Raw genomic sequence first — 26,495 nt, forward strand, 5'->3', positions numbered from 1 at the left:
CAGGAATCCATGAAATGCACACTTTAGCCCCATTTTGAGCACTACGCCGAGACCTAAAGCACGATCAATGTAGAATCCAACAGCTGAGATACTCGCGTCTTCCTCTGATTGTAAACAAATCGCTTCTGGGTCATGTGTCCGAACGCCGGATCTGCGTCATATTCTCGCGCATGCGTCGTGGAGGCACACACGGAAGACAATAATAAGTTGGATAAAGGTGTTATTTTGATTTTTTTTTTTGCGCACAAAAACTATTGTCGTCGCATCGTAAGATTATTGAAGAGTCACTGTGGTGAGATGGACTTTGTAACGACGTTTTAAGTGCCTTTTATGGGTCTTGGAAGTGTCAATGTACTGAATGCCAATGGAGGCCTATCTGAAGCCTTTCTCAGCATCAGCTTTCAACTAAAATATCTTCATTTGTGTTCCGAATATGAACGGAGGTCTGACGGGTGTCGAACGACATGAGGGTGAGTAATTAATGACAGAATTTTCATTTTTGGGTGAACTAACCCTTTAAGTCGGCAACTGCCAAATGAATTATATGCTGCTTTCCCAAACAAAGAGTCAATGTGAGCAGTCAAATGAAGAACTCGTCCACTTGTGCATGTTGATGCTGGCTATGACACTGTGAAGCCTGTGTCTCTGCTTCAGAGGTCCACTGCGGCTCAGCCAGCCCATGGTTCAGGTCCCTAGACAGAGTCACCAGGGCAGACACTCCTAAAGTGGCCGGCCTGTCAGCCTGGGCCTTTACAGCACAACCTGTGTCCACATTTGTCTCAGGCTCCTCTTCCAGCAGAAGGCATGATATGGAGGTTTCAGAGGTCGTCGCTGGCTCATACCAGTTAACAGACTGGCCTGCCGGGCTGCTGCGCTGGGAGGAGTAGCAGGAGCTTCCCGGAGGAGTGCTGCAGGTGCCGTCTGAACCCATACACTCCCTACCACACGCTGCTAACCTCACCCCACGAGGACAGCGGTCCAGTGGTAGCTCCCCACGGGAGCGTCCCACAGGGTGCTCCTTCAAATGGGATGGCTTCTTGCAGGGAGAGGTCGAGGGGTGCCTGGCAGCTGCACCGTTCCTCAGCAGCATTCTGGGACAGCTCAGAGGAAACGCAGACGTAAGGAACCCCTGGGGTTGTGCTGGGGCTTTAACCTGCAGAAAAGACCATGCTTTATCAGTTCAACAAAAATTGCACTTTAAATATTTAAAAAAAGCTAGGACAATTTACTCTACCCTCAAGTTTTTCTAAAACTACACTATACTATTTTATTTATAGTATATTATATATTCCATCTTAAAAATATATCCAAATTATGACATGCTCTTAATGCAAAATGCAGAACAGTTAGTTCATGAGCTCAAGGTTAGATTATTGTAATGCTCTACTGGGTGGTTGCCCTGCTCGCTTAATAAACAAACTCCAGCTGGTCCAAAACGCAGCAGCTCCAGTTCTTACTAGAACCAGGAATTATGATCATATTAGCCCGGTTCTGTCAACACTGCACTGGCTGCCTATCAAACATCGCATACATTTTAAAATCTTGCTTATTACTTACAAAAGCACTAAATGGTTTAGCTCCAGTACTTGAGCGAGTGTAGCCGGTTCGGGCTCGTGTGTCTCTGTTACTACGACTCGGCTACCCCTCTGCGTTGTGTTGTGTTGTGTTGTGTTGTGCGACGAATAAAAACTGGAGTCCAATTGCTGGTTCAGAGGTTCTTTATATATATCTGCATGAGTTGAAAATATGCAGTAAATATGTTGCATTCAGTGTTGTGCAAAGTTAATCAGCCCTCTCCTCGCTCTGCTCAGACCTCCCGCGGACTGCGGCGAGTTCACGATACACAATCTCATTTACAGTCAGAGAAAATATAAAGAAAATATCACATCAGATTTATCAACAGTCAGTGAAATAATACAATATATATATATATATATATATATACATATATATATATATATATATATATATATATATATATATACACTAACCAAACTCATATAATATACATCTTTAAATCACCCACATTCCAGCATTTTATATAACCAATATGGTTGAACACATAACGAAGAAATCACAAAAACAATTCATAACCATACCTGCATGAGTTGAAAATATGCAGTAAATATGTTGCATTCAGTGTTGTGCAAAGTTAATCAGCCCTCTCCTGTCAAACATTTGAACATAGAAAAGATATCAGCAGACACGCTTCACAGGCCAACTTTCACACTAACATACAATACAACGTGACACTGCATTCACTCGGTTAAACTCTCACTTATGCAGGAAAAACATCTTTAAGAGGATAGATTACATACTAGTGCATACTCATTGACATTTTTATCGAAACAAATAAACTAATTAGTGATTATGTTCACTTCTAACAGTCTTTTGAACAGGAGTGCACACAATGCATACCTCGCTCTGCTCAGACCTCCCGCGGACTGAGAGAGCGCGAGAGAGCGCGTGCGAGCGGCGCGACGCGCCAATGACGTCACAACTGCGACGAACGCAAAACTTACTAAAGACACAATAAAATACATTTTCTTTTCTTTTCTCACGTACATATGTAATAGAAAAACTAGGATTTTGTGTGAATCTAAATTAAAACACAAGTTATAATTAATACCTGTTACATTCACCCCCTTCTGAATTCACCAAAATCCCAAAGACTCAACCAACTTCATTTATACACTTGACTGATGTCTCCAAAATGTCTCTTTACCCATTTCAGCCTGAAAATGCTACCTTCTTAAAAGGTTGAGAGAAGTTCAAGGGTGATCAAGCCTTAAAAAACTCACAGAATAAAATGATGCCTTTTACACCATACCGGGTTTTAAACCCCAAATCTTTAAATCAAATGTATAAAATCTCTAAGTCACATCAAATGGATTGTTTTACGGCCACAGGGATAATACTCAAATGTATCAGAGAATATGGACTTGGACTATAGAAAACCTCTTAAAACAAGGTGAGTAGTGACTGGGACTTTCTACCCAATGTGTTTGTAAGTGATTTAATCTTTAACTGCCTTTGTGCCATAGATTCAATAAGACGATTGACCTTCTTAACCACTCTTCCAGCACGTGTAACTCGTTCTTGAGTATTTTCTACACCCAGAGTGTCTCGGTCTCCAGTCTCTTGACTAGGCTGTTCCGTATTGGGCATGTCTCTTGTTTCCACCATGGAGGAGGCTCTGTCACCATCAAGACTAAGACAGTCTGTCTGAACATTACAAGGCTCTGTAATATGACCGTCCTCATCACAAAACTTCTCGGAACAATCACCATCTTGACTCTGCTGTTCTCCCTCAGTATGGAACTGCACAGATCCAGTTTCACTTAGTGAGCTTTGACCCAGGGAATGTTCCGTTTCATCTAATACCCAGAGGCTTGTCCGTCTCTCTGAACTTTCACTCTCCAAGCAATCTGCAAGATCCTGAGGCTGCGGATGAGCAACTGACTCCCCATCATCATCACAGTCATTGAGATACGGGTTACTGGCTCCTCCGAGTTCCGTCTGAATGGGTAAGAAGCTGATGTTCAACAAGAGATTGCGATGTACAACTCTCCTTGTTCCTTTTTGATCCTGCACCATATAGGTATGCGTCTGGGGATTCTGGTTGATGACAACATACAGGGTTGACTCCCACTTGTCGGCGAGTTTTCTCCTCCCTCTCTCTCCCTTGTTAGCAATCAGCACACGATCTCCAATGCTTAGGTGAGTACCCTTCACTCTTTTGTTATATCCCTCAGCTTGCTTTTTCTGCTCTTTGACAGCATGCTGCTGTGCAATAGTTGCTGCTTCATGGAGATGGGAGAGCAGTGTCTTGGCATGACTACTGTAATCAACCACCACGGGATCTCTGAGCACCTGTTTGAACATCACGTCTACCGGAAGTCTCGGCACACGGCCAAACATGAGGTAAAAAGGTGAGAAACCTGTTGTTTCGTGCACAGTGGCATTATAAGCGAATGTCAGGGTCTGGATTTGTTGGGGCCACTGATGTTTAGCTTTGAGGGGCAAAGAACGCAACATAGCTCCTAGAGTCCTATTAAATCGCTCAGTCCCTCCGTTGCCCATTGGATGATACGCTGTGGTATGCGACTTAGCCACTCCTGACAATTTAAGTAGCTCAGCAATCAAACCACTCTCAAAATTAGCGCCCTGATCGGTGTGTATACGTTCAGGAAAGCCATAGACGCAGAAAATGTGATCCCACAGCTTCCTGGCCACTTGCTTAGCTGTCTGATTTGCACATGGAAATGCGTGAGCTAATTTTGTAAAGTGGTCAGTGACCACCAGCACATCAACAGAGTTCTGCCTAGAGTCTTCTGCGCTCCAGAAATCCAAACATACCAATTCCATGGGTGCTGAGGTTCTGATACTCTCCAACGGGGCTCTAGCAGATGGCTCAGGCGACTTAGCGAGAATGCATCTTTGGCAACATTTAACATAAGACTTGATGTCTTGCTCCATCTTTGGCCAATAGAATCGCCGCCTCGCTAAATGAAGAGTTCTTGCTTGCCCTTGATGTCCAGCGAGATCATGAATGCCACTCAATGCTTTTGCTCTAAGACTCTTTGGGAGCACAAATTGATATCTCTTGTGCTTACTCAATGGGTCCTTGATTACTCGATAGAGTATGCCATCCAGGAAGGTAAGTCTCTCCCATTGTTTGCTGAGAGAAAGTGCACTTAGATTGAAGTTTTCTCTCTCACGTCTAGAAGGCCTTCTTTTACGAACCACAAAAGGAACAACCACAGATATGTTTGGATCTTGTTCTTGTCTTTGTTGAAGTTCCTGTAGGGAGAGTTCTGGCAACATGTCCAGACTTGATGGTGTAAACTGCTGAACAGATTGGATCAACTGCACCGCTCTGGACTCTGCTGCCAGCTCCCAATTGTCGTGAGCTTCACAAACAGCATGAACGGCACCAACACTACAAGTGCCTGAGCTAGCCACAGGAAAGATCTCTTCTGGGTCAGTCTCCGACCCCTGCCGCTGACATTGAACTTTCAGTCGAAAGGTATCCTGTATCCCTTCCTCACTGACTCCCTCAGCTTCAGACAGCAAACTCTCATACTGTTCGTTGAGCAGCCTATGGCCGATTGTCTTTGAAAAAGGGTCTCGACTGAGAGCATCAGCCACAATGTTCTTGTTGCCCGCTATATGACGTATCTCGAAGGTATAAGGGGCTAGCTTCGCGACCCAGCGTTGTTCGCAGGCATCAAGCTTCGGTTTAGTCATTATATACGTCAGAGGATTGTTATCCGTCCAGACAGAGAATGTGTGTCCTTTAAGCCAATGACTAAACTTCTCGCAAACACTCCACTTTAAGGCCAAGAATTCTAAACGATGGGCTGGATATCGCCTCTGGGAAGCACTAAGTGTCTTACTTGCAAAAGCGATGGGCCTTGCTTTGTCTTCGCCCAGAGGTATTTGAGACAATACCGCCCCTAAACCATCTAGAGAAGCATCAATGGACAATATCAGGGGTCTTGAAAAATCAGGATGCGCCAGGACTGCGCAGTTCAACAGCTTCTCTTTCAAAGCACTGAAACTCATGTCACATTCTTCTGTCCAGTCGGAGGCCTTCAATTTTCTAAAAGTACCAGCTTTTTTTGCAACATTTCCTCTACTCTTCCTCTTCTGACCAGCAGTGAGGGCAAACAATGGTTTGGCAATGGCAGAACAATTTGATATGAAATGTTGATAATAAAAGACCATCCCCAGAAAGGATTTAACTCTTTTTACCGAAGGAGTAACTCCGTCATCCTCCATAAGATCATTCTTGGTCATGCGGGAAATGACGCCCACCTTTTCGGGGTCCACAGCAACTCCACCCCCTTCGATGATGTGTCCCAAAAATCTCACGGAAGTTCGCAGGAGGTGACACTTTTTCGGGCTGAGCTTCAGATTATGCTGGCGGAGTCTCTGGAATACCGCTTCTAGCCTACTCAAGGCTTCCTTCTCAGTGGCTGCAAATACCAGCAAGTCATCTAAGTAGCACAACAGCTGGGTGAAGTTCATGTCACCAAATATACTCAGCATCATTCGCATAAATGAGGCCGGACTATTGCACAGACCTTGTGGCATTCGATTGTATTCATGCAATCCGAGTGGTGTGGTGAATGCTGTGTATTTTTTATCCTCCTCGTGCATGGGGATGTTATAGAAGCCGGAGGTCAAATCCATTGTGCTAAAATAGACATTTCCGCCCAGAGCTGCCAGACAATCTGATTGGTGCGGGAGTGGGTGTGCGTCTTTTAAAGTCCTGGCATTAAGCCACCTGAAGTCGGTACAAATTCTCAAACTGCCATCCTTTTTCCATACCATTACCAATGGTGAGGCAAATTCGCTGGTAGATTTCCTTATTATGCCCTGATCCTCCATTTCTGTCAAGACCTGTCTCAATTTTTGGTAATGAGCTGGTGGAACTCTCCTGTAAGGAAGGCGAAATGGACGTTCATCCATCAGGCGAATGCGATGAGAGAAGCCTTTTGCCTCACCACAATCCAAAGCGTGTTTTGAGAAGATGTCATTATAGCTGACTAAAAGCTGAACTAACTCCCTTTTGATAGAGTGACTAACTTGGCACGACTTGAGGTCTAGATCTTTCAGACCAGCTTCTGCAAGTTTCTTCTCAAAATCCTCATTGCTTGCTTCGGGATACCTCATTGCTTGATCACCAGCCTCAACCTGACTGGAGTTCTGGAAAACTGTAAAGTCTTCAGCTGCCATACAGGGCGATACATCGGCCAACTTGCAATTCCTCTTCAAAGTCACAGGCCGATCAGAGAGATTCACTATCCTCATGGGGACATATCTGTCACCCCACATGGGTGTAACCACCCGTCCAACCATAATGTTTCGCGGCATGGATTTTGAAGATGTGGGTTCGACAACCACTGTGCTGCCGGGGGACATAGGGGTGTTATTCGGCAGTTTGCCCCATACAAGATGCTCATGTCTAGCCAAGAGTGTTACAGCTTGTGTCAACTTCACAGTCCCAATCTTGTTAGGAGTATCGACCCCCTGCCATCTTGTCAACCCTGCCATCATGTCAAGGAATTGAGAAGTATCAGGAGACAACGACATGCCACAGCTCTGACCGGTCACCCTCCAATAATCGTCACTGCTCTTCATTTGATGCATGATGTACTTTATGACGTTAGATCCGAGAATGAGGTCATCTTTCTGCCCTGGGACCACAAGAATAGGAACGATACACTGTACACCGTACACTTCTATCTCCACTTCATACACACATTTAGGGTGAGTTCGATGACCCCCACAGCCGATCAGGATGACTTGCTCATTTAACTGCTTGTTTGTAGTGATTACCTTTTCGTCTAGCATCCTAGATGCCGTTGCTTCGTTTACTGTACAAGCCATGGAGCCGGAGTCTAGCATTCCCTTGACTCTGAATGTCTTATTCACAATCACTGGAGCATAGAATAATTCGCTGAATAGTTCAATTCTTTGTGAATTCTGCAGAACTACTTGAACACCTTCTGATTGGGATGTGTGCTCATACCATTGCTCCCAGTCATCATCATCATCTTTTTGTTCGAGGGTTTGATTTTGTCCACCCACACATCCCCTCTCGATATGCAGGCTTGTTAGTTTAACGGTGGTTGTTCCTGGCTTGAATGCATACCAGGACCACTGGCTCCAGATCCGGCCTTACGACACTCTCTCTTCCAATGTCCTGCTTTGCAGCAATTCAAACACAACCCATCTCGCCTGCAATGCATGGTAGTAGAGTGGTCAGTCGCTTTGCAAACTTTGCATGGCTTCCGGAAAGACGGGAATCCACTTGACATGTACGGTGCCTGGACTGCTGCTTGATGGTTCTGCTTTAACACACGATCAAGTTGAGCTATGAGGCTCTGAAGGCTGATATTATCAGACGATGTGCCAACATCACTCACAGCATCCATTTGGCTTTGTGGTCTCATTGAAGCACCCACCAAAGTTGTTTCATCAATTGCAGCAGCCTGCACATTTGCAGAAGCATATCTCTCAGCACCTGAGCGTTTCGATCTGGCTCGCTGCTGCTGAATCTTCAATTGTGTCTGGTGATCATCGAGGCGTTCCTGAATTTCTCTAGCATTCCACTTGTCAGCAGTCTTGAACTTCAGCACTGCAGAAAGAGCTGGGTCTGGGCAGTGCTTAACGAACATCATGGTTACCTCTTTACTTGGATCTTCAAGGTTGCGTCCCTGCCTCTTCAAGCACTCCTCTGCCACGTCAACAGCTTTATTCAAGCGAATCCAGTAATCCATCGCGTTTTCTCCCACTGTAGGTAGGGTATTGTAGAAGTCAGCGAGTGGCATTGAAGAATACGTCAGTTCACTAAAGTGTTGCTTTAGTATATCGATAATAACTCTTGGGTCTTCACTAGATTTTAATGATGGATTACTGCGTAATGTGATTTTGATTATGTCTCTCGCTCTCCCTCCAAGTCTTGAGATAATTTCCTGAGCCTGTTCTCCTGTGGGCACACCTTTCTTTCTCAAATAGAGGTCAATCTGTTCTTCCCACTCGTGGATAGAGAGTTTGTCTGTGCTATCTCCACGAAAGCTTGGTGGCTCTTTCACATCAGATCGCATCACCAATTTTACACCATTCATGGTTAGTGAATGAGGGTCGGCACAAAGTGGTTCTAAACCTACATTTTGGCTGCTCGTCTTTCTCTCCTCATTCTCACTTCCCTTCTTTAGCTGCGCTGAAATGGACTGTCCTATTTCATGAGCTAACTGTGTAATAAGGTTGCTTAAATCAGCGGAAGTTGTGTCTGACTTGGGAACCTGTCTTTCAGTTTCTATACGTGTGGAGCAAAACACTGGAGTGTCAGCAATACCTGTGGCTCCAGGAGTGTGAGCCATATCCCTAAAGAACTGCCCTCTCCCCCCACCAATGTAAACTTCCTCCTGCGTATCTTCCACAACATAAGTATATGACATTGTCAAAAAAATAGAATTACAGCAATATGACAGTTTTTTTTTTTTTTTTTTTTTGATGTCTTGTAATACTCAGTCTTTGTACCTCTCTCTCCAGCAGATTAGACAGGAAAAGAAGAATTCAGACCAGTCCAGAGAACGAACTATTCGGTACCCAGCAACATCCGGCGGTCAATCTGACGTCGATCCTTCTGAGAATCCGGGTCACGGCACCAATGTAGCCGGTTCGGGCTCGTGTGTCTCTGTTACTACGACTCGGCTACCCCTCTGCGTTGTGTTGTGTTGTGTTGTGTTGTGCGACGAATAAAAACTGGAGTCCAATTGCTGGTTCAGAGGTTCTTTATATATATCTGCATGAGTTGAAAATATGCAGTAAATATGTTGCATTCAGTGTTGTGCAAAGTTAATCAGCCCTCTCCTCGCTCTGCTCAGACCTCCCGCGGACTGCGGCGAGTTCACGATACACAATCTCATTTACAGTCAGAGAAAATATAAAGAAAATATCACATCAGATTTATCAACAGTCAGTGAAATAATACAATATATATATATATATATATACATATATATATATATATATATATATATATATATATATATATATATATATATATATATACACTAACCAAACTCATATAATATACATCTTTAAATCACCCACATTCCAGCATTTTATATAACCAATATGGTTGAACACATAACGAAGAAATCACAAAAACAATTCATAACCATACCTGCATGAGTTGAAAATATGCAGTAAATATGTTGCATTCAGTGTTGTGCAAAGTTAATCAGCCCTCTCCTGTCAAACATTTGAACATAGAAAAGATATCAGCAGACACGCTTCACAGGCCAACTTTCACACTAACATACAATACAACGTGACACTGCATTCACTCGGTTAAACTCTCACTTATGCAGGAAAAACATCTTTAAGAGGATAGATTACATACTAGTGCATACTCATTGACATTTTTATCGAAACAAATAAACTAATTAGTGATTATGTTCACTTCTAACAGTCTTTTGAACAGGAGTGCACACAATGCATACCTCGCTCTGCTCAGACCTCCCGCGGACTGAGAGAGCGCGAGAGAGCGCGTGCGAGCGGCGCGACGCGCCAATGACGTCACAACTGCGACGAACGCAAAACTTACTAAAGACACAATAAAATACATTTTCTTTTCTTTTCTCACGTACATATGTAATAGAAAAACTAGGATTTTGTGTGAATCTAAATTAAAACACAAGTTATAATTAATACCTGTTACACGAGCTCTTAACACATTATACTCCATCACGTCTACTGCGGTCTCAAAACTCTGGCCAGTTGATCATACCGAGAATATCCAAATCAACTGCAGGCGGTCGATCATTTTCCTATTTAGCACCTAAACTCTGAAACAGTCTTCCTAACATTGTTCAGAAGGGGCAGGTCAGATACCTGTGTCTCTTCTTTTATACACCTATCCTTCTCAATGTTCATATATTCAGTCCTTAAAGAATAAAAGAATATCTAGTATGTATGTCTCTCTCTGGCGAAGGAGAGCGATGGCTGTATCTTTGTTTAGGTATTGGGTGTTCTTTTGATAAATGTCAGGATCCGCTGACACTAACAAGAGTGCGATATACCCTAGTGCTTTTGTGTGTGCGTTGCATGATTGGTGCAGGCCCAATATTGAAGATGGACATTTTCTGCACACGAAACCCAGACCTAAAGACGCCTTTCTAGGACCTCAGGGGTCATTGTGATCTAAATGTAGTCATGGGGCGACAACTAGTCAACCCAGTTTAGTGTTATGCTCTGCTATCTATCCTTGTGTGGAAATTTACAGTGACTGTGCATTTTCTCTGCCAATCAGAATCATTCAACATGGCAGTAATGACGTGGCTAGACCTTGAAAACAGTATAACTGTTCAGAAATTGTATGTACGTTAGACGGAGGCGGGAGACTGTTAGAGGGAGTGCGGCCTACGAACTCCTTGTGAGCTGGCTTCTGCTGATGAAACTGCAAACTATTCTTCAGTAAATTTTTCTTTAATTAATCTAACTCCTGACTAACTTCATTTTTCACTACTGGTCCTGGGTCCTAAGCTGTTACCCCAACAGTTCAATAAGCAGACACACTCGTTTCAATCTAGTCTAAAAACACATCTCTTTACTATGGCATACACATAGAACATTAACAATTTCTATAATTAACTAGGTCTGTCGAACCAAGAACACTGAACTATATCACCTGATGTACTCATTACATAATAAGACTGGCATCTACGCTAATATTAGTCTCTCTGTTTATTCTGAGGTTTACTGCAGTCCGCCAGATCCAGATCAGATGGTGGACCTGCGTCTAGACACGACCACAGCGCTTCCCTGAAGTGTCTGCAGAGACCAGTGACCAACTAGACCAGTGGTTTTCAAACTTTTTTCTTTTAATCGACGCGACCCATATATAGGCCTAAATGACATGCAACAAGTCAAGCCAAGCCAAGCATAAGAATACTTCTATACAATGGGCCATTTGACTGTATTTTTCTTTAAACCACTAGATGACACAAATTTAGCTCAGCACTTTTCTTAACAACCACTTTTGATGATGCACGTGCACTTGGATAATCCTTGAAGTATTAGCCACGCAAAGTTGATTCTCCACTAATTTGATCTAAGCTATAAATGGGATGTTAATTAACTGGTTAACCTTTAACCAACATTAAGAATTTTAACCGATTAATAGTTTACTATCGTTTGCTGCATGCTTAAAAAATACACTTCACATGTTTTCTTTTTGTGAGAGAGAGAGAGAGAGAGAGAGAGAGAGGTAAGACACGTATAAAGCCCAATTTATACTTCTGCGTCGAGTATCTGCGTAGATACGTCGTTGGCTGTGTGTTGCACGTGTAGCCTACGACGTACCCTGACGTGCACCTCTCCAAAAATGTAACAACGCGTCAATTCTACGCAGACCTCAAGCGCTGGTATTGGTCTGCCAGAACCCGTCCCTCAGGGGTTCACACTGCACGTCGACGTGGACAAGGACGCAGAAGTATAAATGAAAAACCACACGTAGAGGCTATGGCGCAGTGTTAATTTTGACAGCAAATTTTGATTTAGTTTTAGTCGTAATCTTTTGACTAAAATGCCATTTAGCTTTAGTCATATTTTAGTCACCTGAATTGTTTTTAGTTTTAGTCTAGTTTTAGTCGACTAAATATCATAAGATTTTAGTCGACTAAATCTACTGTAGATTTAGTCTCCTAAAATCTAATGAGTTTAGTTAAATTGTAATACATTAAGCATTTAAGCTCCATTTAATTGTGACATCATTTTGTTTTTGACATTAAAAACACACGAAAGAGAGCTCAATTCACTTTTTTGTTTGTTTTTTTAAAAACATCTATATAGTTTTTATAACTTTGTATTTCTTTTAGTTAGTAGGCCATATCAGGTAAAGCTAAAGCTTCAAATAAGTTTATTTATTTATTTTTAATTTCAATTAACATTTATTTAATTTCAAGTAATGATTTTTTATAATGGTTTTCGTCAACTAACCCTGATACTTTATTGAATATGTGTCACATACTGGTCATTCCTCCTGACTATGAATTAAATGGGAATTAAATGAAATACAGTTTATTGTGTAACCAAATACGAATATATAATGCGTTACTTTTAAATTATAAACAAGCTCGAAATACACCGGGACTCTATTTTGAAATGTCTGCTGTGCCTCTGTTGCAGTTGCAGCTGCTCATTCAAGTTTAGGAGTTAAAATAGGCATTGTTACAACCGTCTAAAACATATTACTATATAATCATCATAAAGTAAACATTGTCATTATTCATCAGCATTAGTTCATATACAATTGTCTGGCATAAATGTGTGTTATTGATTGATTGAGCCGCTCTGGAGCGCTGGATTGGGGATGTGTGAGCGGTTAGATCAGTTCAACTCAAATGTGCGCATCTGTGACACAGGACATCAGTTCTGACTGGATCTCTTCCATAATCGACCCTCACTAACATTTCCGTCTCGTTTTTATTTGTTGACGAAAATGACAGCAAGTTTTCGTCATAGTTTTAGTCATCCAACACTAGTTTTTATTTAGTTATCGTCTCGTTTTCGTCAGTGAAAAAAGGTCGTTGACGAAATTATTAACACTGCTATGCTATGGCGCAGGTCAGACGCAGAAGTATAAATCAGTAAATCAGCACAAGTCGCATTTTATTGCATTCAGAAACAATACCGGTAAATAAAGCGACATGTTATAGTGTACTACAAACATTATAAACACTACAAACATAGCTATAGGTTATTTTAGTTCCCCTCACTCCACAACAAATCCTCTCAATTTAACAGTATTCGGAACAGAACAAATGTTTTTAATATAAGTAACTATAAACAAGCCAAAACTGAAAATAACAGGCGATGAGCTCACATAGTCTAACTCTCTCATTCGAATCCAAATGTTTCCATATTTCAAATGTATTTGGATGCTAAGCTATTATTTATTATAGGCTTTGTCCTTGTGCTTGGAAACACCAGTGGAGCGGTGCTCACGCTGAACGACACAAATTGTACTTCTGACTATTAAACTGAGCAGTGTAAATGTTTAAATGTTAGTGTTATATTTGGGTAAGGATTACACAGACACAGAGAGTTGCATCGACTTATCGTCTCTACTTTTATTTTCACGCACCTTCCAGACCCAAGTGCACGAACCCATCCATTCGTCAGGCATAACAGAATGCTTCAGCACAATCAAACTTTATGCATCACTGAACACGAACTCAATGCATTCTCTAACAACACTGAAGAGAACACAACATTTCCCCCCCTCTTACGGGGTTTCAAACATGAAATGTTGACACAAAGTCCTGTAAGTGCCCCGGCCGAGAACGAGTGCGAACAGGCCGTGGGGAAACATGTGGATGAGGCTGGGCAGCCTGTGATGGGCAGGCACAAATCTCAGCTGGCTGGTTGATAGGCATGTCTGGAGCCTGTGCAGGAGCTATCTGAGGTGTCTGCTGAAACCCTGGGGTGTCCTGCCAAGCTGGGGGTGTGGCTTGAGATGCGATACCCGTTGTATGTGCCGGGCGCGGCACTTTGCGGAGGCGGCTTGCATGCCACCGCGTGCCATCACTGAGCAGGAAGGTGACTGGGCCCAGCTGATGTGTAACTTGGAGAGGGGAAGACCAATATGATGCGAGTTTGTTGTCTCTGTGGGGCCTGCAGACCCTGACCCAATCTGCGGCCTGTATGTCAGGGACCTTAGCACGTGCTGAGAGATCAAATTTCTGCTTCATCCGCCTCTGCTGGCGAGCAACAGCAGCCTTAACTCTCGGTAGTGGTTCCTGAGGTAGTGAGGGGCTGAGCCTGTCGAGGGGAAGCTGGAGTTCACGGCCAAGCATGAGGGAAGCTGGAGAGACCCCCGTCGTAGAGTGTTGGGTGGCCCTGTAGTGCAGCAGTGTGTGACGGATGGCCTGTGAGAAGGTCCAACCCTGGAACAAGTGCGCTCTGAGACTGTTTTTCAGTGACTGGTGGAAGCGTTCGACGCCACCATTAGCTTGGGGGTGATAGTATGCCGTGCGTATGTGACGAATACCCTTGTTTTTGAGATATGTGGTAAACTCAGCCGAGATTAGCTGCGGGCCATTGTCAGTAGTGATGGTATTTGGAAGGCCCCAGCGGGAAAACAGAGAGTCCAGAAAGTTAATTATGACCTGAGAGGTTACAGAGCTGGTGGCAATGAGCTCGGGCCATTTCGAGTGCAGGTCATAGACAACCACTAGGAAGCGTTGGTGATGAGGAACTCCCTGTATCTCACCACATATGTCCAGCTGCAGGTGGTCCCAGGGCTGCGATGGCCAAGCAAGAGGTTGTAAGGGTGGGGGGGCCTGGTGACCCGTCTTACCGCTCAAGAGACAGGCGGCACAGTCTTTCACCAGGGCCTCGATGTCTTTATCTATCCCTGGCCACCAAACCCGGTCTCTGCAGCGCTGCTTCAACTTCACAATACCCAGGTGGCCCTCATGAGCCATTGCCAAGACGCGTGCACGCAGGGTACTGGGGATGACTGTGCAGAGGCCGCGTGCCACACAGGTGTCGTTCCAGCAGGACAGCTCTTGCTTTATTCTGGAAAATGCTGCCAGCTCCTCTGGTACCTCCTGAGGCCACCCGTTCAGGATATATACACGGAGCTGGGAAAGGGCCAGGTCCTGTTCAGATGCCTCCTTCAGTTCTTGCAATGATATGACGGCCTGGAGGGGTGTGTGTAACATTTGGACAATGTCCCGTTCCATCCGGTCCGTGTCGGCGTGTGTGTGTGTGTCCGGGTGGGGTGGAGCTGAGCGGGACAGTAGATCAGCCACAACATTGTCCCTGCCAGGGGTGAACTTCAAGTCAAAGTTATACTGGCGGAGGCGGTCAGACCAGCGGTGTAGCCTCAGTGGTCTGTGGCCTGTCCCAGACGTGGAAAGCAGTGCAGTCAGGGCCTGGTGATCTGTCCTTAGGGTGAAGGCACGGCCATAGAGATATAAGTGCCACCTCTCGCAGGCCCAGATGCAAGCTAATGCTTCACGTTCCCCCACCGAATACCGTTGCTCCGTCTGGTTGAGGGCCCGTGACGCAAAGGCAATGGGCTTCTCTACGCCCCGCTGGATCTGTGACAGCACTGCTCCTATGGCTGTGGCCGAAGCGTCGCAGGTCACTAAGGTGGGGCTAGAGATATCGAAGTGAGCCAACACTGGAGCTGTGGTGAGCTGCACTTTGAGCATACGCACCGCATCAGAGCATGCCTGTGACCACACCCATGGCTCATCCTTACGCAGCAGACGCCGTAGTGGGGCAGTGGTAGCAGAATAATGTGGGAGGAACTTCAGATAGTAGCCGGTCATGCCCAAGAAGGAGGCGACCTGCGCAGCTGAGCTGGGTTCGGGAATTGCCAGTATGGCGTCTACATTTGACTGAAGCGGTGTGACGCCATCCGCCGACAGCCGGAAACCCACATACTCAATGGTCGGTGCAGAGAAAACACATTTTTCAGCATTGACTGTTAGTTTATGTTCAGCTAGGGCTGCAAAGACTCTGCTGAGGCGTTCGTCGTGGCTCTCGGGAGTGGACCCATGGATAACCACATCATCCAGGTAAATGGCCACCCCTGGTATACCAGCCAACACCGACACCATGATTTTTTGAAAACAGCTGGGGGCGGAGCTAAGTCCGAATGGCATACGCGTATAGCGAAACACACCTGCATGGGTCACGAAAGCTGTGAGGTTTCTGCTGCTGGGGTGGAGAGGTACTTGTAGGTAGCCCTGTCTGAGATCCAGTTTAGAGAACACGGTTGACCCATAGAACTGAGCTATGAGCTCTTCTGAAGTAGGCAGTGGGAACCTGTCCGGGATTACTGCCTTATTCACTGCTCGCAGGTCGACACACACCCGTAGGGCCCCTGATTTCTTCTGAGCTACCACCAAGTTTGAGACCCAGGGCGATGCATCCACTGGTTCGATGATGCCAGCGTCCAGTAGCTGCTTAAGCTCAGCTGAGACACCATCACGGAAAGCCAGGGGGATGCGGCGGAGTGGTTGGATGACTGGTTTAATGGCAGGGTTCAGGAGAGGTTTGTGGGCAAAAGCAGTAAGGCAACCCAAACCTTCAAACAGGGAAGGCCACTTTTGCTGCCAAGGTATGGAGACTGTCAGGATCGCAGCTCCCTTTGTGTCCACTAGGGAGAATCCCAGAGCCGAGAACAAATCCAGACCCATCAGGTTGGCCCCGCGACGGGCGACATGGAAGGTGAAGCTGGGTACCATCTTGTTGCCATACCCTACGGTCACCTGCAGGGAACCCACTAGGTCAATCTTTGAGTCGCCATAGCCACAGAGTGAAGCAGAGGGTGCCGAAAGTGGTAGCGCTCTGAAGAAAATGTTGTATGTGTGCATGTTCAGGAGAGACACACTGGCACCGGTGTCCAAAAGCAGTGGAATACACACATCATTTAGGCGCACTGAGCATGCTTTAAATGAGGCTGGTCCAGAGTAAACATTGTGAATGATAGTGGGTGCTTGGACTGACTCAGCTGGGGCAGAGCGGCAGACTGAAGCAAAATGGTGGCGTTTACCACAGTTGTGACACGTTTGGCCACGGGCTGGGCAGTTCTGTGCTCTAGATGGATGAGATGAAGATCCACAGTTGTCACAGGGCCGTGATGTTTGTGTTTGTGGGCGTGGCCGAGACCGCTGCTGGCGTCTCAGTTGCATAACTACAGAGGAGTCTGCGTCTGCCAATGTGTCGTTCTGGCTGGGCTGTAATATCGATGGGGGCATGGGGGAGGGGGCTGGGCAGTCCGTGATTGTTTGCCGTTTAGTCAAAGCTGATGCACATGCAGCTGCACTCTCTATTTGTAATGCAATCGTGATTGCTCGGGCCAGTGATAAATCATCCGGTTCTAATAATAGAGTTTCACGTATTTTTGCGTTGTTGGTATGTTCAATTAACTGGTCGCGAATCATTTCGTCCTGCAACGCACCGAACTTGCATGAGCTGGCCAACCCCCGCAAGTTGGCGACGTACTGTTGCACAGACTCACCGGGCAGCTGGTGTCTTTGGCGGAAGAGAAAACGGCGCAAGAGTGCGCTCTGTGGGGCCGCAAAGTGTGCGGTTAATAGTTCCACGGCTGTGTCATAATCGCTTATGGTGTCCGACTCAAGCGTTCCCAGCACACGTTGACCCTCAGCTCCCAAGCAATGCAATAACAGCGCCTTTTTGCGGGCTGCGCTCACGTCAGTCAGCCCCACTGCCAAGATGAAAGTCTCGAAGGACCGTAACCAGCGAGTCCATGGAATCGGAGGCTCGCCAGGTAGAGCAAGGAAAGGAGCAGGAGGTGGTAGTACAATATCAGCCATCTTCGTCGCCAATGTTATATTTGGGTAAGGATTACACAGACACAGAGAGTTGCATCGACTTATCGTCTCTACTTTTATTTTCACGCACCTTCCAGACCCAAGTGCACGAACCCATCCATTCGTCAGGCATAACAGAATGCTTCAGCACAATCAAACTTTATGCATCACTGAACACGAACTCAATGCATTCTCTAACAACACTGAAGAGAACACAACATTTAGGTTGACTATTTTATTTTGATAATGAACAGGCTGTCAAGTTTGCAATGATGGAATATGTTGTGTGTGCGTGAGGCGTCGGCGATCCAACACAGGAAACGTAATATTGGTCATACAGATTAGAGTATAGGACATCATTCAAAACTGCAAAATCTTTACTTTTATTTGTGTACACTTACAATAAAACAGAACATTGTGCTTTTGTAAAATAAAGAAAACAAGATGTGCTTTCTGTCATCTTTGTTTCCATTCCATGAAGCTGTTTGTGGAGCGCCGCGCCTCACAAAAATGAACCAAACTCAGCAGCACACGGTCACACGTTTTTTTTCTGTAGTTTTGTTAATAAAATATATTTAGTGTATTTATTCATTTTATATTGGCCTATATACATAGATTTTATGACAATAAATTGTTCTTGTTATTTTATTTTTAATGTAACAAAATTTTCCTTAAATCTTGACGACTCTGCCCTGTCAAGGCCTCATCGATACGACAGCCAGTGGCACAAACCCGTCTCCGGCATGATGACTCTTTGTTGGATAAGATTAGTGAATTATTCTACTTTATGATGCTGAAAACTCTATAACCTGTTCATCTTTGTTTCTGACTTTCTTTGCAACACAATATGTTTTAGTAAACACTGTTACAAAGACCTAGGGCTGCTCGATTATGGAAAAAATCATAATCACGATTATTTTGGTCAATATTGAAATCACGATTATGTAACACGATTATTTCACATGACTTTGGGAATGTGTTGTATTTATTAAAAATACACCTTTCAACAATTCAATTGAAATTGTAACATTTGTTGTACTTTTTGAACTATTAAAATAAATAATATAACATATATTTGAATCAAAGTATAAAAGTATTCACGTAAAAATGATAACCACAAATAAATAAGATCAACAATATGGTTCGGCTATGCTTTTCATGTACGTCTAACATTAGTTTTCAGGTACAGAAATGTATCAAATGTAAAATAACATTGCATATTTGAGTGCATAAATTAAAGATTAATCCTATTAAACTTACAAAAGCTATTCAATCAAGAGCGGTGAGTGATGTCCTTGTCTTTTGTTGTTTGACATTAAACAGACAGCAGTAAAGGCTACTGCCCCTTTAAGACCTCGCGTCTTCTTTATCGACTGTATAAAGTTCACTTAAGGCATATACAGACTATGTCTGCTAAGATACTCATCAAGATGGACATGTTGACATACGTTTTGTGTGAGTTTGTCCGTTTAAGAGCAAGACTTGAAAGAGAACTCAATATTTGCGCGCTGAGAGACGCTCTCGGATGAACGCACAGAGACACATTTTCTCACAGCGCGCGCGGCTTCTCATTCTAAACCTAAACCCTAAAAAAGCACTAAACCCGGCTGATGACGGTGAAAACGACTGGTCATATTCGAAAATATGGCAGCACTCGCAATCTCGCATGCATTGAACAAAGTTTACAAAGAGAGAATTATTTGAAAAATATGAAGGAAAAAAAGGACGTTTACACGGCTCCCCTGCTCTCGTCAGTTTTTGTTTCTTTATTAGATTGTCATAGGTCACTCTGTTTAATTTTCAAGTGGTTAAACAAATTCGTGGTGTTCCCTTGCGTTGCAGCCACAACCATGTAGCAAATCTTAGCATGTTTCTGCTCGTCGTCTGATTCCTCGAAGCCAAACTGTTCCCAGACAACGGAGTTGGTTTTGCCTTTTTTGCTCACCAAACGCTGCTGTAACTGCCCTCCTTCTGCCATCTTTACTCGCGCCGAGTTTTTAAATTCCAGCGGATGATATGCACACGAGACTCACGACCTGAGAAAGATTTGTGGGTTCGGGAGGGGCAGATGTGCGCGTGCGCGTTTCATTCAGAACGCAAGGCAAAATAATCGTTTTTTCTCGATTGTACTATTTTGGTGATCGTTGGGAGGCAAAATCGAAATCGAAATCGAAATTCGATTAATTGCACAGCCCTACAAAGACCACAAACTCACATAAAAAGCCAAGAGTCAAACTGACCAACTAAATGAAACACTGATCACCATAATGGTGACCAAACATTTTCAATAAAACATCAACATCTAAACCTCTGTTAATTCTCAAAAAACACTTCTGCTGAGATATTGAGTGTTTATGGTCTTCTTTTATCTTCAGTTGATTTCAGGCTCTGTGGCTTTAAGTCAGTTAAGCATGATGTTGAACCAACATCACATTGTTCAATGTCATTACCATTGATTTTTGGATGAAATAATAAAAAAAAAATATTCAACATTAACTGCATTGAATCAACATCATGTTTGTACCCGCAATTAAAGTTGACACATTAACATTGTTTGGATGGTGGCTTGCTATCTGGGAACACTCTCAGGAATCTCAGCATCTTTTACACAGATGTAATCTGTCATCTCCTCCAGCAAGATGTAAATGTCATATGTCTCTGTCTAAACACAGAGATGTCATATTCCAGTGCCCTTCCAGGGGAACTGTGGCTATGAGGTAATTAGATACTGAAGCCTTCATATGGTCACTCGGTCACTGGAGTTGCTGTTTTTGGTTGACATCATCATAGACACCAAGGCCATTGCAAAAATGTATAAACAAGGAAATCCATAGAAATAATGCTTATAAATAAAGGTGATCATATTTTGTAGGTCACCCAAAACTGCACATTCTGTCATCACTTATGAAAAATGCCTCAATGGTAACCAAAACGGTTTGGTAAATAACATTCTTCAAAATATCTGTGTTCTGCATAAGAAAGAAAGTCATACAGGTTTAAAACGACATTAGTAAATGACGACAGAATTTTCAGTTTTGGGTGACCCAAAACAATAATGCTTGACTGTATTACAATATGAATTGTCAAGTCAATTAAACTGCAGCATATACAGCCTAATAAACTTATTGGATTTAAGAGTTGACTTGATCTTTTGGCAAAATATCTGGCGATTCGCAAGCTCTCATATCGATTCGATTTGCGATTCAATTTGATTCTCAATTCAACTCAATGAATATAGATTTAATACAAATACTATATTTATAAAAAAGAACAGTGAACAAGTTTACAAGTGGGTAATTAAAGTACATACAATTATGTTAAATAAAATAGACCTACAATTGAGTTTTTATGGATATTCTGATACATTTATTCTAAAACATAAAAAGGATATTGGATGATTTTCAGCAATTTTCAGTAAAGGACGAGCATTTCTTGTGATTTAGCCGACCGTCATTCAGAAGTTTTTATGGAGGCTTTTTCCTCCAGGGGCGTCTGAACTTCGATTCGTGCCCCAGATGATGCTTTATATTTCGTCACTATCTCTGTTATTTGCGTGCCTTCCTTTAATGCGATTGCCATTCGATTTTATCTTTGCAACAAGCATATATGCGATACCGGGCAGGATCGACTGGAAAATAGTTCTGCAGATTTGTAGCATTTCACCTCAGCATTACAAACGTCAATGCACCGGAAGCCGCCATTTAAGCACTGAATGAATGAATGACAGGCGCGTCTCTCGCTCCTTTGTAACATCGCGCCAGGCCAATTAGAAGGTGACATCTAGTGGAGAAGACTAGATTTACGTGAATTTTATGTTCAATGTTTGCAAAATAAATATGGAAATAAAATCAATTCTTGGCCTTTGAGAGTCGATTTTGAATCGACCACATTTTAAAAAACGATTAATCGAAAAATCTATTTTTTTTTGCCCAGCCCTAACTTCTACACTGTTATTGAACTAAATTGAATCAACATTGAATAAATTACACTATTGTCCACAGTAGAGATTGAACTAATAGAGTAATTGAACACAGTAGAGACTGAATTGAACTAATTCCTAATTGATTACAGTTATTGAACTGAACTGAACTGAACGATGACACTGAATATTGCGATTTTAGAGTTGCTTTATGGCAGAATTTGAATTTGACGCATTGATTGGTATTTTCCAGTAAAGCTGCTTTGAAACACTCTGAACTTTATAAAGCCGTATAGAAATAGTGATTTAACTTGACTTGACCTGAACTCTGCGCAAGAGACTTGTGAACATCTAAAAAAAACACTTCATCTATGTGTATATGTACAAAATGTAAACTACGTAAAATACATCCATGTTTTCAGTTAGTGTAGACTGTCACAACAGCACTCCCACGGTTTGGGGATAAGCTGACGATTTCAAAACAACCTTAATTTGTAGCAGATCAATTTAGGGAAATTAGAGGCCTATAAAAATGTGTGATAAATAGCACAAACACACACTGACGTTAAACTCCACTCCATTGAACTCTGCGTAAGAGACTTGTGAACATCTAATAAAAACACTTCATCATGTGGTTATTTACAGTGGAAGTTCAGAAAGGTCACCTAATTTGGTTCATTAGTTTTTTCCCCCTGCAATAAACATATATCGATTCGCTAGTCTGTAATTGAATTAGGGCGTTTTCACACCTACCTTGTTTGGTCCGGATTTTCGGACTTTTCAGTTTGGTCCGAATCAAAATTATAGGTGTGAAACCTCTCCTGACCACGGTCCGGACCAAACAGACGAAATTTGGTCAGACGAAAAGAGGTCGTCTCAGTCCGGATCAAACTGAACAAAGGTTCGGTTCGTTCCTAGTGTGAAAGCATTTTCTGTATGGTTCGTACTTTCAGACCATTTACAGGAAGTTCCTGTTTATGTTTAAATATTATAATGTTATTTTTAAATTTAATCTAGGCTACATTGATTATGAAAAGTGAAAAGATGCGCAATCTGTCAGAAGACAGAAGGTCAGAAATGATTTTGAAAGAACTTTTGTATGATTTTGCTTAGAAAGCCTTTCTTTAATGTGAATTTCGTTTTGTATAAATTGTATCTTAATTTGAATCAACGTTTAATCAGATAATTGCCTGGATTTAATAAATAAGAAGCAAATAGTTTATAGCAGACAATAATCGCGGGAGCGATCACATGCTTTGCACATGAACTGGAGCGTCTCAAATAAACCGAAACTCACCAGGCTACTTGTCTCACAAACATGATAAATATGTGTATATAAAGCTTGAAATGTCCACTTTTAAACATAACGAAAAGAAAATAGTCAAGCAATGCGCACTGATCGTAGTGGCAGCGATATGTGTCCGTTCATTCATTCTTGTCAAAGACGCTGACGTCAGACGCACATCCGTTTACAAACCAATGTCCAGATGCCGCCCACATTGATGATGACGAGTGGACGCAAGTGTGTCATGTAAAGTGCACAAGTTATTTAGTGCGCTCGCATAATTGCAGTGTGAAACAAAACCAAAACTAACCGAATGTATTAAATGTATCAAAACATGAACTTCAGTTCGGACCTTGGTGCAGACTAGTGTGAAAATGCCCTTAAAGAAACCCAATTGGTTTATATCATGGTTTGTCAATATATGATAGGATATAGAAACCAGAAGACATTTCCTGTGACCTACCTGAAAGAGGATCTTGTTGCCATCCAGGTCTTCGGTGTGCCATCGGGTAGCGCTGATGGGTGAGCAGGTGTTGGGCAGCAAGGGCACTAGCTGTCCAATCTCACCCACCTTGAACTGCAGCACTGCAGAGTAACACGGCTCCACCCTGACCCCCGGCGAGAGCTGTTTGATGGCCAACTGCAGGCTAAAGCCTTGTTCAGTGAGCAGTGTGAACCAGCAGAACCCGGCTTTCTGCTCTTCCGCCCTCCTCTGCAGCACCGTCTCATATAAACGCACAGTGTCCTCAAAGTTATCATAGGTGCTGTGCAAAGTCACTCGCACCACCTCCCCTCCATAGTGCACCGGCCGCACCCCCCACACCGGCATTCCCACGCCCAGGCTGTAGAAGTCCCGGCTGGGCAGGAGGTAGGGCCTCAGTAGGGCGCCGGACGGGGAGGCGGTGGAGCTAACGTGATTGCCGCCCTCTCTGCCGCCACAGCTCTCCGTATGGTGGTACTGCCAGGGTGGACCCTGCAGAAAGTCCAGCACCCTGAGAATACGCTCCTCTCCGTAAGACTCATGCAAGAATATGGTCACCGCGTATGAGGGGTAGCCAGCCACAGGGCACAGGTTGGCTCTGGATCCGTCGTGAAGGGGACAGGCCCGCTCAGACACATGGAAGAGGCGGAGACCGGGGCGGACCCACTTGAGCAGGCGGTCAAGAGTGTGCTGGAGGAGGAGCGAATCCCCAGGGTTGGTAAGCAGGTGCATGGTGACCAGAAGCTGCTCCTGACCCGGGCTGGCCATGAGGTCAACTACACAAAAGGCAGAGGAAGCGGCAGACAGGGCAATATCAAATCACAGATATGGCAAAATCACTATATATTATAGGCAATTAAATGAAATGTGGGTTGCTGACATGACATGGCAAATTCAGTCACACAAGATAAAAATGAATATAATTAGTACTGTCATCATTTAAAATGCAGTAAATGGTTAAACATTTCTTTGTCTTACATGGACCTGTTGATATAAACACATTACATTTTTGGTATGACTGTCTCAAGCATGCTTCAATAAATTACAACTTTTATAAATTAAAAAGAAAAGCATATACATGTTAATAAATACCTCAGGCATAATTTTTTCAAGTGTCTATTTTCATCAATATATTTCTAAAAGCATAGGAACTTGATACATTTTGTAGCTGAAAACCATACACCATGTTGTGACAGCATATCCTTAATTTAAATCGGGCTATTCCAGTTTAAGTTTAATTAGTTGTTTGTTGAAGGACCGCATTCAAGGTGTTACTGAAGCCCATGACATGTGCATATGGTACAATTTTGTCTCAGAATTGTTAAATATTTAACTTTTTTGTTCTGTTGTCCTTTAATTCTTTCTCTGTCACACCATAGCACACATTTCAGTAAAAATGTACAAAAAAAAAACAGTGAAAGAATTGACAAAGTATTACATCAGACTTCACACTTCACCATATGCAGTTTTTGTTCAAAAGGGGTGTTTAACAAAAAAATTCATTGTTTTACTGCTTATTTGTCAGCTATGTACATAAGGAAAATGGACTTACTGCTGCTACTGCATGACATTTTACCACAGTCAGATCTAAAGAAGGGGAAAAAACACATTATAATGGGCTTAAAAACTGTTGATAATTACATCCATACATCCTTCAGCACGATAACCCTATTGTGACCTAATGTTCTTGGAACGTTTAATTATTATGATTTTATACCAAACAATGTTAACGTTTAATTCAAATGTTCATTCAATCGAAACAATATAAGAACTGTTGGTAGGTTTCATACAAATGAATAATAATGTAATGTAGACTGTGTAGCTGTTTCCACATTAAATGGCGCATATTTGAAGACAAAAAGTTGTTTGTAATGTAACACTGTAACGTTTGTTTCTTCCGTCCTGAAGCATTCGTCGCTGTCGGTTACTGTGTTTCTCCCCTAGAGACGCAAACAAAAGTGAGTTCATCTTTAGCTTTCTCCGCTAACTCACCCCGCGGTCTCCGCGCCCGAGTCCGCCGTCTCATCCTCCGTCCCGCCTGTAAAGTCAAGCGCTTGTCGGAGCATAATGTGCGTTTACTTGCGTGAAAAATCCGCTTCAAACATGCTCAAGATCTTTACTTCGGCCGGCGTTATAAAACCCGTTTGAGTTCGCAGGAGTCGAGTTCACGCTGACGCCACTCCAGCGTTTATAATTTATGATGATGACCAGAGGCACTAAACATCTAAAACATAAGCGAAACAGCTCTTTTAGATGGAGTCGTCGCTAGATGATGAGTCTTTCGAGAGCATAGTTGAAGAATGAGCAGGAGTCAGTCGGGGGAAGGGCTCCTCTGGTCTCTAAAGCTGCACAATAACAATCGAGGGACTGAAGCAGAGCAGATGGCTGTCATCGGACCTGTGTGTGACACAGACAGACCTGAACATCTTCTGCAGTCTGAAGGATGTTTGCAGGTGCCACTTAGTTTGATGGTTTGTATCTACTGCAATACAAGTTAGATATTTTGTGACTTAGTAAAAAAAAAAGTCATTTACTCAGGCCACAGTGCCGTTCAATGTAAAGGAAGACAATGTAAATGTAATCCAGACACAAAAAAAAAACAAGTTCATTAGAATTTGAAGGTTTTCTTCTCAGTTTGACGAATGACAAAGGCAAAAAGGACACAAAATAAAATAACATCCCATGTGAGATGTGTAACAAAGTCCCAAAAATCCAGACGAATCACGCACTCGCTTTATATGATGAACCACATTTTTTAGGCTTTTATTCACATATAAACATCGATCAATGAGAACAAACTTTATTAGTTATTGCGGAAACTCAAATGTGCTTCTGTTATATCCGAGAACAAACCTCACTGGTTCTTTCATGTCAGGGTTGTCTTTTACCATATTTGATGTACTCTATGTACTCTCTTTACAAATGATTTACTCTTAT

General features: G+C 43.1%; 1 protein-coding gene across 1 annotated transcript; it reads right to left on the reverse strand.

Moving 5' to 3' along the window:
- Nucleotides 1–506: 506 nt before the first annotated feature.
- On the reverse strand, nt 507–25,624 carry fam124b (family with sequence similarity 124B; the record flags this gene model as incomplete). Its single annotated transcript, XM_079823050.1, has 4 exons — nt 507–1,153; nt 23,541–24,334; nt 25,111–25,145; nt 25,551–25,624. 4 exons carry the CDS (start codon nt 25,622–25,624, stop codon nt 581–583), a joined length of 1,476 nt encoding a protein of 491 aa, XP_079679176.1. The 3' UTR covers nt 507–580.
- Between the last annotated feature and the right edge of the window lie 871 nt (nt 25,625–26,495).

The sequence above is a fragment of the Gobio gobio genome, assembly GCF_949357685.1.
Source record: "Gobio gobio genome assembly, chromosome: 8".
Classification (NCBI taxonomy): domain Eukaryota; kingdom Metazoa; phylum Chordata; class Actinopteri; order Cypriniformes; family Gobionidae; genus Gobio; species Gobio gobio.